At 50.8% G+C, this 17,651-nt stretch overlaps 1 protein-coding gene across 1 annotated transcript in view; it reads left to right on the forward strand.

Moving 5' to 3' along the window:
- The window catches only part of LOC147679786 (myoferlin-like), a 3,853,508-nt gene that overhangs the window by 2,663,246 nt on the left and 1,172,611 nt on the right, over nucleotides 1-17,651 (forward strand). The window contains exon 19 of the mRNA XM_086943347.1: nucleotides 10,905-11,060. Coding sequence (XP_086799473.1) covers nucleotides 10,905-11,060 — 156 coding nt within the window. The remainder of the gene's footprint in view (nucleotides 1-10,904; nucleotides 11,061-17,651) is intronic.

Below are 17,651 nucleotides of genomic sequence, written 5' to 3' on the forward strand. Positions count from 1 at the left end.
TGACATCGCTCTTCTGACCCCCCCCGACGCTCGCACGACGCGGCCGGGGGTTCGGGTGACTCTGCCGCAGCTCCATACCCGCCGGTCCCTGGGCAGAACACAACGCCAGAGGAGATCGAGGCCTTCTTCGTGGCCATGACGTCGCTAACTCCTCCGTCGGGTTCAGCGGCGCCTTCGGGCCAAGCGGCCCCGGCTGGATCCCCAAGCGGGCCGGGTGCTTCGGCCCCGGTGCCAACGGCGACTTCGGTCCGACACCGCAGGGCTCTGCCGGATCCGGCTAGGATCTGGGTCGTCGCCGGTCGACCTCACAACCTCGCCTGCGCCAGCCCCCAGGGTGTCGCACCTGGCAAAGTCCCAGGACGACGTTGTCCCCGGTCCTACCTTCGATTCGGGTCCGGCGCCGGATTCGACGCCGCTAGGAGATTTCTACTTCTACGACCCGGGCCCATCCTTTGAACCTGAGTATCAGGAGATGGGTGACGAGGAGGATTGGGAGGGGTCCGAGGACCCTCTGGCACGTGAGGGCCAGACTTCTCAGGACTGGGCAGGTGAGCTAGGGGAGGCCAGTGGTATGGACACTTCACCCACACTGGTTTTGTCTCCCCTCCTACCGTGGCTACGGAGGAGGGGGCTGCCTATAGTGTGGTGCTGACGCGGTCTGCCAAGGCCTTGGGCCTTGAGCTCCCCGTCGCGGCCGTGAGGACTAACCTCCTCACTGAGGTCCTTAAACCGCAGGCAAGCTCAGCTGAGCCTCTGGTGCCGTTTAATGAGACCTTGTCAGACGTTCTTCTGGGCACTTGGTCCAAGCCCCCTACAGGTCCCCCTGTAGATAATAACGTGGCTAGGCGCCAGCGCCCAACTCGGGGCGACCCTTGCTTCCTGTCCACCCACCCCACCCCCGAGAGCCTGGGCATCCAGACCTCTAACTCCCAGACCGCATTCCCGACGGTTCCCCCCGATAGGGAATCCACAAGGTACGGTATGGTAAAAAGATGTTCTCCTCACTTAGTTTGGGGTTGCGGTCAGTCAACACTGCGTGCCTCTTGAGCCGTTACACCCACTCTTTGTGGGACATGGTCGCAGACGTGCTGCCACAATGTCCGGAGGGGGTCCGGACTAAACTCACCCAAGCCCTTGTGGAGGGTCCAGATGTGGCACAGTATTCCTTCCGGTGTGGGCTGGATACCACGGACTCGCTGGGCACGGCCATGGCAACGACGGTGGTGATTAGTCGCCACACCTGGCTGAGGTCCGCCAACTATTCGGCTGATGTCCAAAACACCCTTATGGACATGCCGTTTGATGGCCGTCGCATCTTTGGCGACACGGCAGACAGTGCGCTTGAGCGCTTTAAGGACTCCGGGGCTACGGCCAAGTCATTGAGCCTATCTGCCCGCGCCAGCAAACTGTTGCCTTTCACTCCTTTCGTGGCCAATGAAGGGGCGCCCCCACACGTCCAACCAGCCACGGCCCACAGACTAACATCCAGCGTGGTGGCGGACGTGGTAACCGCCGTGGCGGCGGTCGGGGACAATGGCGAGGTCAGTTCACACCTACCCCTGCAGCATCCGCCTCGAAACCCTACTAGTCCGAGCTTTCAGGCGCATTTGACTGCCATGTGGGGGGCAGGGTTCGCCATCACCTCCTCCACTGGCGCACCGTCACATCGTACAGGTGGGTGCTGCAAATCGTCCGAAAGGGCTACTCCCTCCCCTTCGAGGTGACCCCTCCAGCCATGCCACCGCAGTACCACCGCGTGTCGGGGGATCACTTGAGTCTTCTGCGAGAGGAAGTTATAGCCCTCTTGGCCTTCGAGCGCGTTCCAGGGCCAGAAGTAGGGTGTGGTTGTTACTCCCACTCCTTTTTACGTCAACGCCTTCCTCCGAAAGGAGAAGTTCAAGATGCTGACTTTGGCTCAGGTCTTACCTGCCCTGGACCCGGGAGACTGGATGGTAGCATTGGACTTGCAGGACGCTTATTTTCACATCCCATCCTGCCGGCACACAGGCGTTACCTACGGTTCACAGTAGGCCAGGCGCACTTTCAGTTTACCGTGCTCCACTTCGGCCTTACCAGCGCCCCACGGGTGTTCACGAAAGTAATGGTGGTGGTCGCCGCTCATCTGTGCAGTTTAGGGGTTTCAGTTTTCCCCTACCTCGACGACTGGTTGTAGAAGGCGGGCTTGCCTCAGACAGTTGTCAGCCACCTGGGGTTCTCCATCAATTGCTGAAGTCACACCTGGTCCCTCTCAGAAACTCCTCTTCATCAGAGTGGTTCTAGACTCGGCGCAGTTTCTGGTTGATCCTCCCGAACAACGGGTTCGGGATATTCAGGCTCTGATTCCGATCTTTCAGCCGTTATCCAGAGTCTCCTTCAGGTTGACGCTGCGGCTTCTGGGGCTGATGGCCTCCTGCATCCTTCTGGTGTATCACGCCCGGTGGCGGATGTGGGCTCTGCAGTGGGACCTGAAGTTTCAGTGGGCCCAGCATCAGGGCAACTTGTCAGACCAACTCTTGATTTCGGAGGGCACTGCAAGACAGTTGCAGTGGTGGCTCACGGACCGCGATTGGGTCAGCTGCAGATCCCTCTCCCTACCCCAACCGGAGCACGTAGTTGTGTCGGGCCCGTCCCTCCAGGGCTGGGGGGGCCACATGGGAGAGGCGGAGATCAGCTCCACATCAACCTTCTGGAGCTGCGGGCGATCCGGCTTGCACTGAAGGCATTCCTCCCCTCTGTCTGGGGGAGTGTAGTGCAGGTGTTCATGGACAACACCACCGCCATGTGGTACTCCAACAAACAGGGAGGGGTGGAGTCGTGGACCCTATGCCAGGAGACTCTGTGCATCTGGCAGTGGCTGGAACATCAGGGCGTGACCCTGGTGGTTCAACACCTGGCAGGTTCCTTGAACACTAGGGCGGACTAACTTAGCCGTCGGTGCATGATGGATCACGAATGGCGTCTGAACTCGGACGTGGCGCAAGGCCTCTTTCAGCAGTGGGGAGAGCCTTGGTTAGATCTATTCGCCACAGAAGAGAACACGCAATGTCATCAGTTCTGCGCGTTGGAATGTCCAAGGCGGCACTCGCTCTGAGACGCTTTTCGTCACGAGTGGAGCTGCGGTCCGTTGTACGCCTTTCCCCTTACACCACTTCAGCCCAGAGTGCTGAAGAAGATCAGACGCGACCGGGCCCAAGTTATCCTTGTGTATCCGGACTGGGCACGAAGATACTGGTATCCCGAGCTACTCAGCATGTCTGTCGATCCCCCGATTCTTCTGTCGCAGCAGCAGGGGACAGTCCTCCGCCCGAACCTGTCCAGTCTCCACTTACATGCATGGAGATTGAGCAGCGGCAGTTGAGGACTTTTGAATTGCCTCCTGAAGTTTGTAATGTGATTCTGGCAGCCAGGCGCCCTTCCACAAAATCAGTATACGCCTGCAGGTGGAACAAATTTGTGGCATGGTGCACAGCAAAGGCTGTGGATCCCCTTTCTGCCCCTCTTTCAGAGGTTCTCCTCTTTCTTCTCTCTCTTGCCCTGCAGGGCTCTGCTTTGGGCATTATCAAGGGCTACCTCTCTGCTATTTCCGCCTTCTTAAGGCTCCATGATCAACCCTCTTTGTTCAAGTCCCCAGTTGTAAATAGGTTTTTGAAGGTCATCACTCATATGTTTCCTCCTGTTCCTTTCGTGATGCCTCAGTGGGACTTGAACCTTGTTCTGATCTATCTGATGTGCGCTCCTTTCGAGCCTCTTCATAACTGTCCTCTTCGTCTCCTTACTCTGAAGACTGCATTCCTAGTCGTCATCACCTCTGCCAGGAGGGTGAGTGAGCTCCAGGCTCTTTCCTCTAAACCTCCCTTCCTTTCTGTCCATCCGGACAAGGTTGTGTTGCGGATGCGATCCTCTTTTCTGCCCAAAGTAGTCACAGCCTTCCACATCGGGCAGTCCATCACCTTGCCCACCTTCTTTCCGCCTCCGCATCCCTCGAAAGAGGAAGAGAGGCTCCACCGTCTGGACCCAAAACGTGCGCTCTCATTCTATTTGGATCGCACACGCCAGTTCCAGGTGGATGACCAACTCTTTGTTGGTTACGTGGGCGCTAAGAAAGGTCGGGCGGTGCACAAATGGACCTTCTCTCGGTGGGTCGTGTTGTGCATCAAAGTATGCTACTCTTTGGCTAAAAAGGAGCCTCCTGTTGGGCTGAGGGCACATTCCACTAGGGCCACGGTGGTTACTACTGCCCTGGGCCGGGGAGTCCCCTTGCAGGACATCTGTCAGGCAGCTACGTGGACCTCGCTGCACACTACTGCCAGACAGCCAGGTCTGTAAAGATGGCTTCTTTGGCCGTTCCGTTCTCCAGGACTTTCTGGTGTGATCATCGGTTCGCAGACCCACCACCGGGGATGGTATTGCTGGAGTATCTATTCTAAGGTAAGGAATCGAATACTAACCTGTTTCTTTCAGATGCACAAGTTACTTACCTTTGGTAAAGATATATCTGTGAGAAACAGACGAGGAAGCCGGTGGCAGTGGCTAACTCTATCTGCTTTGCGCTGTGGGACACAAGGACTACTCTGTGAGCGCTGAAAACGAGCGTATTTTAAATTAGCGATTTACTGCTATTTTTAAAACTTTACTGTGTAAACTTAAAATTGATTTTTAATTGTGTGCACCTCACTTCTGGGCTGAGTTAAAGCTCGGGGGTCACTCACCTTCGCTACTCCCGCCCCGGTCCGCCGCGTCCATTCTGGGCGTTTGTTGCAGAGGGCAAGGAGGAGCCCAGCACTTCCGGGTTCTGTGGGGTCAGGTCAGCGCACTAGCTGCCACTCCTCTCCCTATAAATGTGTATGAGAAAGCGGACGCGCAGCAGACGCGTGCAGCGGGCGCGGCGAAAGCGCGCCGAAGTCTCGCCTAAGTCAAGCCCGTCTGCGCCCGTCCGCGGCAGAACGGGGCTCGGGGCCACGACCCCTGTGCAATCTGTGCCATCCCACATACGCTATGAAAGACAACAACTGTTAGATTTATGCCCCTCTAATGCGGGAATGTGCTGGCATATGATGGAAGCACTAACTCTTCAAAACTGCCCTATGTGCCCCTTCAAATTCCTAAGAGAACCAGCTAGTGAGGCAGACAAAGGAAGGGTCATCGGAGGCTTGCTAAATTGCAGATCATTAAGCAAGCACAACAATCAGATATGGGACCTCCTTTTGGATGAGAGGATGGATGTTCTTTTCCTAACGGAAACTTAGCTTGGTGAACACTCAGACCCTGATATAATCGAAGCTATCCCGCCAGGCTACTCTCTCATCAGATTAGACAGGAAAGGCGGGAGGGGCGGAGGAATCGCCATTGTCATAAAGGCCCGCTTGAATGCACTCTTGTGCCCTTGCAAATAGATAACTGCGAGGCCGGCCTTTTTTCTCTTAAACTTGGACCCCAACACGCTGTATCAGGAATCCTTGTATATAGACCCCCCCGGGAAGCTTAAGGAATTCAAACCCAATTTAGTGGAGGCTATAGCTCACCTAGCCATTAGAAAGAGTAGACTCCTGATATTAGGCGACTTTAATATCCACTTGGAGGATGAACTATCCAAGGAAGCTACAGACCTAACGCAAGACTTGCTGGCCCTACAACTAGTACTAAGTAACAAGGTCCCCACCCATATACATGGACACTTATTAGACCCTGTTTTTAGTAGCTGGAATGGAGTAAGGGTGAATCAGCCCATTCCTGTTCCCTGGTCGGACCACTTTTTAATCCCTTTCAAAATCCACTGCCCACATACAGACATTCACAGAGGGGGAAAAAACAGCTATCCACGACGGAAATGGAAGCGTTTTTCACAAGATACCTTTAGTCAACTACTAGAGTTAGGTGGTCCACCAGGTGGCGCTTATTGCGAAAGTGCTAATAGCAATCTTGAGAAGCGTATTTTAAACGCTCTAGATGCGTCAGCCCCGATGTGTCCATCAAAGACAAGAAGCCGAGATAAAAAGTCTGCCCCGTGGTTTACGTCCGAGTTGCAGAATGCCAAATCAGAATGCAAAAAACTGGAGCGCAAATGGCGGGTTGATTTTTGCCCTCAAATTAAGACCACGTACAAGGAGGCACAGAGAAAATATAAAATCACACTTCGAAGAACTAAGGCTGTACATTATAAAAATCGTATTGAGGAGGCAGAAAATTCCTCGAGAGAGATGTTCAAAATTTTTAAAGAAATCTCAGTAGTAGTAAATACTAATACTCCAGATAACGATTTAGTCGAGGAAAGTAACAGAATAGCCAACTATTTTGCTGGAAAGGTCCAAGATATCTATGCCACCTTCTCAGGCGGCATAATCTGTGGACGAGACTTTGAGGAAAAAGTAGGGGCAAGCAGGGTAGAGAACTGTCTCAGAGTCTTCTCGGTACCCCCTGCAGAGATACTAACCAACATCTGTCAGGGTATCAAATCTGGTTCCCCTAGAGACCCAGCACCTCCTTGGGTGCTGGGGGAAAGCATCTCGGTGCTGGAACCCTATATCAGGCATGTACTTCAGGTCTCTTTTGCCTCCGGAACTCTCCCTGATGACTGGAAGAAAGCGATAGTTCTTCCCATCAAAAAGAAACCAAACGTTAGCCTTGAAGTGCTCTAAAACTTAAGACCCATCTCCTTACTACCGTATTTGGCCAAAGTGGCAGAGAAAGTGGCCAACATACAACTAATGGCTCACTTAGAGTATAACAACCTCCTGCACCCCTCTCAATCAGGCTTTCGACCGGGTTTCTCAACTGAGACGGCCCTGTTGAGAGCAACAGAGACCCTGCGGCAAGGGGCGGACTCCGGACATATCATGGCACTGATAATGCTTGACCTCAGTGCGGCGTTTGACACTGAAGCTCATTCTATCTTGCTACAGTGTCTAAACAAAGCAGGGATCACGGAGTCCGCGCTAAGCTGGTTGAAAGCATTCCTTACTGACCGTAGATTTCAGGTCCAAAGGGGCTCCTTCAAATCCTCTGCCATAGCACTAGAACAAGGGGTGCCCCAGGGCTCAGCTCTGAGTCCAAGCTTGTTTAATCTGTACATGGCCCCCTTGGCAGAAGTGGTGCAAGCGTATGGAGTGGAGTTAGTCTCCTATGCTGACGACAACCAACTACTGATCTCTCTGTCCCAAGCCCCTGAAACAGCAGCATACAACTTCAAGGCCTGTATGCAGGCCTTAGCAGGATGGATGAACTTGCACTGTCTAAAGCTCATTGGCTCCAAGACGGAGGTTATGGTGATTGGAGGAAGCAACTCTAGCTGGACAGTGGACTGGTGGCCAACATGTTTGGGCCCCACGCCCAATCCCAGTAAGGAGGCAAAGAACCTGGGAATATGGGTTGATCCCAAACTGTCCTATGAGGGCCACGTCAACCGTTTAGTGGGAAAGTGCTTTGGGATATTGAAAACCCTCAACCACACATTGGATTTATTCCCGCTGGAGGCTCGACCCACCATGGCCCAAGCCCTGGTCATGTCCCGTATGGACTACGGCAATGTGCTGCTTTTAGGCACCACGGAAAAAAACCTAGGGTGATTGCAAGTCCTCCAAAATACTGCCGCCCGTCTAGTGCTGAGACTTCCTAAAAGAGCAGCTTCTAAACCTGCTCTTGCAGCACTACACTGGCTACCAGTCAGAAGGAGAGTGATGTATAAAGCACTCTTAATATGTCACAGGATTGTATGGCATAAAGCTCCATCCTATCTTTCTGACCTGGTACATATTTATGAGCCAGCTAGAGCACTACGCTCAGTAGGAGTGGGTCTACTAAAAATTCCCCACGTCAATAGAGCTAAATTGGGTGGGCGCTCTTTCAGACTGCTGGCAGCCAGAAACTGGAACAAACTCCCGATCAGCCTAAGATTAGAAGGATCTGAAATCAAGTTCAGAAAACTTCTTAAGACCCACTTGTATAAAATCTAATTTCACAGCTGAACTGAGGAGTTTGCTTGCTCTGAGCGACTTTCCTCTTCTCCGTAGCGCGGGGACACGCCGAGATGGCGTCACCAGGCGCTTTATAAATCTCTTTATTATTATTATTAGTATTAGATTCCTTACCGCCCGCCCATCCTCCCCGTTCTGCGGACCGATATCTAGGGTTAAGGTCATCCCCTTTCAGGGCCCTAGTTTCATGGCACCAGTGTTGGTTTTCATCATGGCTCTGCGTTTCTGGCACGGAAAAGCTATGTATAAGAACTGACGTCCGCGCGCGAGGGCGGCGTCTAAGTACTCCGGCGAAGTCATCCTGGCGCTGACGACGGACGCCGAGCCGCAGAGGACGCCTAGCGACAGGCAGGGGTACTGCTACGCAAAAGTTTGTGGATCCATACTGACGCCTGGGGATATTCTAAGGTAAGGAATCTAATACAAACTACTGTTTCTTACAGATATATCGTTACCGAAGGTAAGTAACTTGTACACCAGTCTACTTGAAAGGAAGATGTACAACTAGCAATCTGTCCCAACAAAGACAATAGTTTGGGAGTGCTCTTTAGACTAGTAATCTGTCCTTCCAAGTTGATGCATGTGGGCTCTTTGCAATAAAGTTATCTTTCCTAAATAAATATTTGGGGCACTCTTTAGATAAGTATTCTGAGTCTCGAATGCAGTGCTTTGAGGGAGATGTCTACACGATTGATTACTTCTAGGTAGTCCATAAGTTGGATGTTCTGAAGAGGTTTGAGGTGCTACCAGGAATTCATGAGCAGGGATCCTCTATGGTAAGTAGTCTGTCCATCACCATTGATGGCCTCTCTAGACCAGCATGCTAATGGATAAAGTTCTCTTTCAGTGTCTTATTTTTAAATCATATCTCAGCTGGAACTGTGGAAACTGTCCTTCAAGTACTCTGCGGTGCACTCCCTTTCTTGGTCATGAAGAGCTTGGAGCTGGAACAAAGCCTCACTTTTAAAACATATTTTCCAGACAGGCGATGTGAATCCACTATGAAGGTTTCAGAACTGTTTTGGGGTGGTTCTCTTTCCAGTGTCATTTTCTGGCTGTTCTTCAGACCATCTTTGTGCAAGGTGAAGGCTATTCTAGCAGATTGCAACAGATGTGCAATATCTGCATCAGCCTGTCATCAGACTACCAGACAACATGGAAGGCTAGGCCTAGAAGCTCCCTCAACTTCAACAACACAAACTACAGCCCCATACCTCACTCCTTTCATCTACCAAATGCCAGTGCTGAGGAAGAACTGATTTACATCTCTTTGCTGACCAGGTGCTCCATAGATTTCTAAAGGTAACCAAGTCTCCAACCTTCTCACTTCAGTGCCTGAATTTCCACCCTTCAGCCACAGCAATGCAGGCAGTGCATTTCTACTATCTGAGGATGATGAAGCATGCACAATCTTCCGTCATGCTTAATTAGGGTTATGCAAAATAGATCCCACTCATCGTAGTCCTCAGACTCACATCACATAGAATCCTACTACCATACATGTGTTCCGTACATAATACATGCACTCGACAAGAACAGGGAATTTTAACACAAGGTACTGCGTTTCACATAACAGCAGAACTTGCACAAGAGGAGACAGTAGGCTTGTCTGTCCTTGACACAGAGAAAAAAGGTCTAGTCATACTACTGATTTAGAACACCTGTTATGCTGCCACTGCCACTTTATCTTATCCGACGCACCAGGATATGGTCACTTAGTGTGAATGAATGAATGAAAGTATTTATAGAGCGCACGGTGGCCAAAACGGCTTCCTGGCGCTGAGAGCTCTAGTGAACAGAACAGACAGGGCCGAGGAGTTTAGCAGGAGTAGGCCTGGGCAAACAGGAATGTTTTAAGCGCTTTACGGAAGTGTGAGAAGATGGGGATAGAGCGCATAGAGAGAGGAAGGGAGTTCCAGAACCGGGGCGCAAGGACAGAGAATCTAGTTCTAGTGTGCCCCTGCAAGTCATAGAACAGGTACTTGAATTTACGTTACCTGTGGTACGCCTTTTCTTCTGCACGTACGCTAGATTAGTGTGACACAAGCACCAAATTAAAAATGGGAATACCAGTTTCACATTTAATAGGGCACTCATGGCAGGTGTACACCCCTGTTTCGCTCCCCCTCTTTTTACTTAGGCTTGACATTTGCGAGCTGCTTGGAAAGTGGAGAGTGGCATAGGCCACACCTGCGCAGTGGTAGTTCCTTGCCACCTGTTGGTAAGAGCGGAGCCCCCTTCTTTATACATAGGTCCTGATGAATGCCCTGGGCCAACAAGGCAGAAACATGTTGACCATTTACATAACGGTAGAGGACAATAAATTCCCCACACACCGTTCACTTTTTTAAATATCATATAGTTATTAGTCACATTAATATTATTTAAAATAACTATAATGATTTTTACTTTCACTCACATCCTCACGGGCCCCCACTTAGTTTAGAAGTGCATCCCTGTCGTCAGGTGTATGCCCGCCCTCTATCAAACAAAGGTTTTAGAGGGCGAGGACTGGTCAATGATGAAGCATGACACCAGGTGGTGTGTGAGACCAGTCGGTCACATTTTGTGAGATGCCTTTGCTCACAATACTGTTGTAACCTTAACAGCGTCACTACACTAGGAGCAGCTCTTTTGTGGGAAATAGTACACCCCTGTTTACCATGCAGGGAACATTCATGAGTGTCATGAGTTGGCTCTACTTTATATTGGCCACTGATATAGCCTGAGCAGTCTATATTCACAGTGCTTTATTGACTTTAAATTTGTCCTGCAGAGTCAATTGTTCAGCAGTACTGTACTAACCAGCAGTTTCCTACCCCCCATTCTGTGAGTTGAAGTTTCCCTACTTTCACACAAGTTGTAATTAGTATTTCTGTTGAATGTTAGATCCAATTCATATGGCACATCACTGAGAGACTGTTTACTTTACAGGGATCATTCCGGATCTATCCTCTCTCTGAGGATCCAGATGAGCCACTTCCTCCACGCCAGTTCCGGGAACTTCCGGAAAACTATCCTCAAGAATGCCTTGTGCGGGTCTACATTATCCGGGCGCTAAATCTCCAGCCAAGGGATAAGGATGGATTGGTGAGCATTCTAGTTAGTGTTGAGTTGTGTTCTGAAACAGCAAACACCTTCTTCAATTTTATTCCACATTCTACCCCTTCTTTGGATTTACCTCATCTAGGGCCTGATGCATCATTGGGCTGGTTGTAGATAGTGATTTCAAATTGTGCACCAATGTTTGTGACTTTGATGACATTTTGTGATATGCTCATGAGTTGCATCATAAAGTGCATGCTCAGAGGAGCCTACCAAAACTCCCCCTCATTAACATTAAAGAGAAAGCAAGTAACATAACCTGACTGTTCATGCAGTAATATTTCATGAACGTGTGCAGAGATACCCATGTCGCTGCTGACAGATGTCCAGGAGAGCAACATCACACTTTAACTTAGTGGTCGCAGCCTTGACCCTGGTAGAGTGAGCCCACAAGCCTCCAGGGGCTATTTCTTGGCCAGTATGTAGCAGATCTTAATACACAGTGTAGGAGAGTACGGTCTGCTTCCTATGGTCACCTCCACTTTTTGCTTTTGCTTTACTTGTTTACGACTTAGATGTGGTTGTGGGCCTACTAATCAGACCCCCAGCACAGATGCACTCCCTCTAAATTTAACATGTACCCTAGGTACAACCACAATTGGGAATTGGTTCACCTTGTCAGCCCCTGTACTAAGTGTACCCTAGGTACTCACGGCATAGGTGCAACCAAGGCCTACCAGGGGCTGCAGCATGTATTATGCCACCCCTGGCTGGCCACTCAAATAGACACAACTGGCTGATCACTCAGCTGGGGCAAGGTCGTGTAATCACCCGTTGCTTAGGTGTAGTATTTCTATACCTACTACATATAGATACATAGTAACCTACAAGTCACTCCTATGACAGGCCTCAACAATCCTGAAGGCAGAGTGCTTGGTTACGTGTGAGATGGTGCTCTAGCATGAGCTGAGCCTGTCTGCAGCTTTCGGAACCATGTCCTTATAGCTGTTATATGATATCGCCTTACCATATACTCTTAAGTGCATTATATTCCTCGCGGTTAATGCTAACTTTGGTTTCGCTTTATCAAAACATGTCGTGTAAGGTGTCATACACTTTGGAATACTACCCCCTCGCCAATTCTGGCAACGGGGGTAGCATTCCACCCTTCTAGAGGGAGAAGACATGTTAGTTCCTACTTTCCCGGTTTAAATTAACCAGAGCCCCAGCTTCACAAAATGGACACTGCTGCCCCGACACAAGTCTGACCTCCTGCTGCTGGGAGTCCTTCCAGTCAGGGAGGTTTGGACAATAGGTTTCCTGCCTGCAGAGGTGCAAGCGCCACCCCAGACAGGAGTTTGTGTATTGGACAGGGAGGGTTGAAACCGGTTGCTGGGGCCAGCTCTGGCGCGAAACTGGACAAAGGAAAGGGGGTGTAACCACCCCCTTTCTGGTCCCACCCATAGGAGGGACCTAGTGCGTAAACCAGCCCCCTTTAGTTGTATAAAGGTAGGAGTTGACCCAGGAGGCTTTAGATTAATCCTGGAATCGACTTGAACCGAAACTCTGGACCCTTCGACATTCACCTGAGCTGAAGACTGAAGAAATCTCCCTTGTGGCCAAGGAGTGACCACCCTGGGCAACCAGGCACCATCCATTAACTCGATGGCTTGCTTTGTCCCGGTTCCCGTCGGAATACGAGCACAGAGCCCGACAAGATCCAGACTCCCTGACTTCCTTGACCCCGCTGCACGACTCCAGTACAGCTGAGCACCGTGGAAGGCGTCGTGATACGTGGGACCGGACATCTTGGAAAGCCTGCAACTTGCTAACAGCGCAGCTCCTGAGGCATCTTCTAAGCTGTGCCCCGGTGACTGAGACACCCCAACACCGAGCTCCACCTGCACCGAAGACCAGCCCTCCACCCTCCACGAGATCTGCGTGGGGCCCTTCTGCTTGTGTTCTGCTCGACGTGTTGTCCGGTTGCTGGCCAGTTGGCTAGTAGCCCTGTGGAGACAATCCTTTTGAAAATCCATCACTGGTCTGGTTGCTCCAGACTGGCCCTTGCTTCCCTGAAAAGGTGAAGTACCTCAGACCCTCCTGGTCTGCACCAGAAGACTTTTGTGGATCCTGCGTGGGTTGCCTTTGCTTAGGCTTGTTGGCTCCGATCTTGAAGCCGACCCCTCCATCTGGGAGAACCTTTGTGGGACAGCTCCTCTCCAGCACCTGGTTGTCTTCGACGCCTCCTGGTCCCCGTGGCTGCAACGACAAGCTTCACGACAGAGCCTGATTGCTCCTCGATGACGTCTGGTTCCTTCCTGGTTCCACCCGGTCCCTGGCTGGTGACCTAGACTCTGTCCCCTCTGCTTTCAGGTCTTCAACTCCGATCCACACTTGGATCCACCCGGACATCTTCCTCCCGGTCGCCTGCAGCATCTTCTTCCAAGGCTCCATAGGAAACAAGGAGAAAACCCGACACACTTTGACACCTATGCACCCGCAGCCCGTGGGTGAGGTAAAACGAGTACTTTGGTGCTCCTGTAGGGATTGACTATCCTAGTGTCTAGTTTTGTTAGTTGTATCTTCCTAGTTAGACCGGAAGTGTCCTAAATCTTCAATTACTTACCTTTTAGGTTTCCAATGACTTTCTATTGACTCTCGTGTGAGTGTACAGACACTGCACGCGCCGCCTGTGGGCCTCCTACTCCTAACCTAAGGGTCAGATAGTGTAGCCCCAGCAATTCCCTAGGCCTTTCCTTTTCACAAGTCGTGGTTCTTATACCACTTACTTAGTATATGGTTTTACGCGCCCCTAGGGCCTAACTGTAAATTGTGCTTTTTAAAGTATTTCTAAGAGTAATTTGTTATGTGGTTTTGCTTCTGACCTCATAAAGAGTTCAGAGGAGTGCATTAGTGAATAAATACATATATATGTTATATATATCCTGTGTGGTGTCCTTTCATGTGATATTCAAGGGGTTGCATATGGTAAAACAGCTGGCTTTACACGCCCTCAAGAGTCTTTTAGCCTAAGACTGTTCTGTCCACGCTACCTCTAGGATAGCTGGTCTATAAGGTTGACTTTACAACCATCACCATAAGGGTTGTTTGGACTGGTGCAAGGTGCTCACTAGAATAGTGAACATCATAGACCAGGCCAACTTCTCACATTGGTGTGCAGCGGTTGGGATTAGAGCTTGCTGTTGTTTTACCACTTGTAATCTTGAGATATCATTTGAAAGATCACATAGGTACCTATAGGTACATATAAAAACAAGTCTTAGTATACTTAGGTTCTACTGAACTTAGCTATTGTAGAGCCTGGACCAGCACACCCTGACTACAACCCCTAGAAAGGGTCTGTAGGAAAACACATAGTGTAGGTAGGTGCAACACCCCACCTCACTAGAAACCATGTCCCAGACAGGGAACCCCAGTGGTTCTCTGCCTGCAGAGGTAGATCCCTTGAGGACTGCTTCGAGATATGAAGCCTTAGCCTTCCAAGAATTGAAACAATTGTGTACTTCTAGAAGGCTAAAACAGGGTTCAAACCCTACCCTCAGATTTCTGGTTGAGCTCTTAGAAGAGTATGATGCTCAACAACCAACTAAGACAGGTGATTTAGGTAGTGCAGATAAAGTCCTTCCTTCCTCAGATGATAATGCGGATACTGTTGTACCAGAGGAAGAAGAGGAGGTAGAGGGGGAAGATTCTGATCTAGAGGAAAACAGCCAGGTCCCAGTCAGAAGACTTAGCCAGGCTAACCTAAGCATTCATGGGAGTCAGTTTGGGCAGCCCCTATACAGATAACCAAGTGGGCTTAACCAGCGGCAGAGAAGAGGAAGATCCCACTCCAGGGACTCTTTCCAATCTCATTCTTCAAATGGCTCTCATGGCCCTGTTCAGAGAGGGATGACCTCCCCTCAGAGAAGGGAACATGAGGCCAAAATGAGAGAGGCTGCACTAAGGATTGAGAGGCAAGAGTTAGAAGTTGCCTTTGCCAAAGAGAAGCTTTCTCGTGCTAGAGAGCACAGAGAGTGTGGGTTAGAATCCACTGGTGGCAGCAATATCCCCAAGGATAAAGATAGGTCCTATAAGAATAGAAACCTAAGCAAGATTGTGCCCCCCTACAAAGAAGGGGATGACATCCACAAGTGGATGACTGCTTTGGAGAGGGCCTGCAAAGTACAGCAGGTACCCCAAAGTCAGTGGGCAGCAATCTTGTGGCTCTCCTTTTCAGAAAAAAGTAGAGACAAGCTCCTCACAGTTAGTGATGGGGATGCTAACAACTACTCTGTCCTAAAGAGTGCTCTGATTGATGGGTTTGGTCTAACCACTGAACAATATAGGTTGTTGTTCAGAGATACCCAGAAGACACAGACTCAGGACTGGACTGATAGTGTTGATTGTGTCACTAAGGCTCTGGAAGGTTGGTTATTGGGAAGTGAAGTTAAGGACTATACAGGTTTGTATAATTTGATCATGAAAGAGCAAATCCTTAACAATTGTCACAACCAGTTATTGCATCAATACCTGATTGACTCTGATCTGACCTCTCCCCAAGAATTGGGAAAGAAGGCAGACAAATGGGTCAGAACTAGGATTAAGCAGAAAAGCCAGAACCAGTGGGGCGATCAGAAAAAGGCAGACCAGAAGGGTAATGAGCAGAAACCAAAAGACCAGAAGTCTTCACCAGGCTCCCAATAGGCACAGGGGGAGGGTAGCTCCAAAAAGAACAAACAGAAAAAAGAAGGCCCAAAGAAGCTCTGGTGTGGATACTGTAAATCAGTCTCTCACTGGTTTAGTGAGTGCACCAAGAAGGGCACAGCACCAACCACCATTGCCCCTAAGGCAACTGTTCCCCCTAGTCCAGCGGTTAGTGGTGGTTCCCAGCAAAAGGGTGTAGTAGGGTTGACCCTGGGAACGGAGATGAACTCTGGCCTAGTCAGAGTACCAACTCAGGCTGTTCAGTTCTGTGATGGGGACATAGCCATGTCCTCTACTGTAAGTCCCAGTAATCTGAGCAAGTACAGGCAGACACCTTTTATTAATGACAAGATGGCTCAGGCCTACAGGGACACATGTGCCAGTGCCACCATGGTGACACCTAACTTTGTGGAACCTGATCAATCATACTAGGTGAGAAGTACCTAGTGACCAATGCTAGCAATGCCACTACTTTCCATAGTGTGGCAGTTGTGAACTTCTCGTGGGGAGGGGTAACTGGCCTCAAGAAAGTTGTTGTGGGAGGAGGAGCTTCGCTGGCAAGCAAGATGGCCGCGTGAGCTCGGAGCTCCAGAGAACCTCCGACCCTCCGCATAAATCCTGTCTGAAATCCTGGTCCACGACGGTGGACTCTTGTTGGTGAATGGTTGCGGAGACGGGTCCCGCTGTCCGATTTAAAATCTGACACTCCTGGACGGAGTTACGTCGTGCTGAAGATTCGTGCCAGGGACGGGCTATTGTCCCTGTGGTGGCCGACGGCGACGACACCGCAACGCATGATCGAAATGCTATGTGAGTGACTGCTACGCTGGCCCTATGGAGCACGTGGAGTTGCGGAGTGAATGGTCGCTGAGAAAATATCGGTGACCGCTTTACTACGTGATTGCTTTGCTCAGCCGGAGTGGCCTTGGTGTACCACCCTTTGTTCAGCTCCCCGACTCCATCATGGCGGGCAGGGGCGAGCCAGACAGGACGGCGAATCGAGTTAGTAGGAAGACTACTCTTTCCCAGTCTAATAAGATTGATCGCTATGCCCAGCAACGGACTTCACCGAGTGCGACTACCCGGCCGAAGGATTCTCATCAGGAGGGATCGCCAGACACGTCGGACCCTACACTTCGGGACGTTATGAGCGCCATAGCTGGCATCAAGACGGAGATGCACAAACAGCATGAGGTCCTGACGCACAAAGTTGACACTCTGGCGATCGAAATTAATCTGATCAGAGCTGACCTGGGCAAGACCAACGACAGGGTCAAAACGTTGGACATTAAAACTGCGAGCCTCACAACTGATGTTTCGGACCTGCAGACGGAGGTCCGGGACTTGAGGTCGGCCAACGAACTCTTTTTGAGGCGACTGGAAGACTTTGAGGGACGTGCCAGGTGGCAGAACGTCCGAATCACCGGAGTACCGGAAGGGGCAGAGGAATCGGCCACTGATCTGTTCGTGGAGGACTTGGTGCAAACCCATCTGGCCCCAGCGGGCCTCAGTCGCTTCTTCTCAGTGGAGCGGGCCCATAGAATGCCCGGGGGGCGCCCCAAACTGGGTGCCACTGCGAGACCCATCATAGCACGGCTGTTCAACTTCAGGGATCGGGACGTTATCCTACAAGCCTCGAGACGGAACGGGCCCCTCACATTTCAGAATGCGGACATCAACTTTTACCTGGACTTCACCCGGGCTGTTCAGCGACAGCGCCAAAGTTTCGCGGGAGTGAAGAGGCGTCTTAGAGACCTTGGGATGAAATTCTCAATGATGTTCCCCGCGAAACTAAGCATTGAACACGATGGCCGTGCTCGGTTTTTTGACCTGCCTGAAGTGGTGAGCGACTGGTTGGACACTTTGCCGCACAGACGCGATGAACGGGAGGAACACTCGGAGGGCGCGTCGGGAGGCCCTGAGCAACAG

Source organism: Lissotriton vulgaris, chromosome 11, assembly GCF_964263255.1.
Source record: "Lissotriton vulgaris chromosome 11, aLisVul1.2, whole genome shotgun sequence".
Classification (NCBI taxonomy): Eukaryota; Metazoa; Chordata; class Amphibia; order Caudata; family Salamandridae; genus Lissotriton; species Lissotriton vulgaris.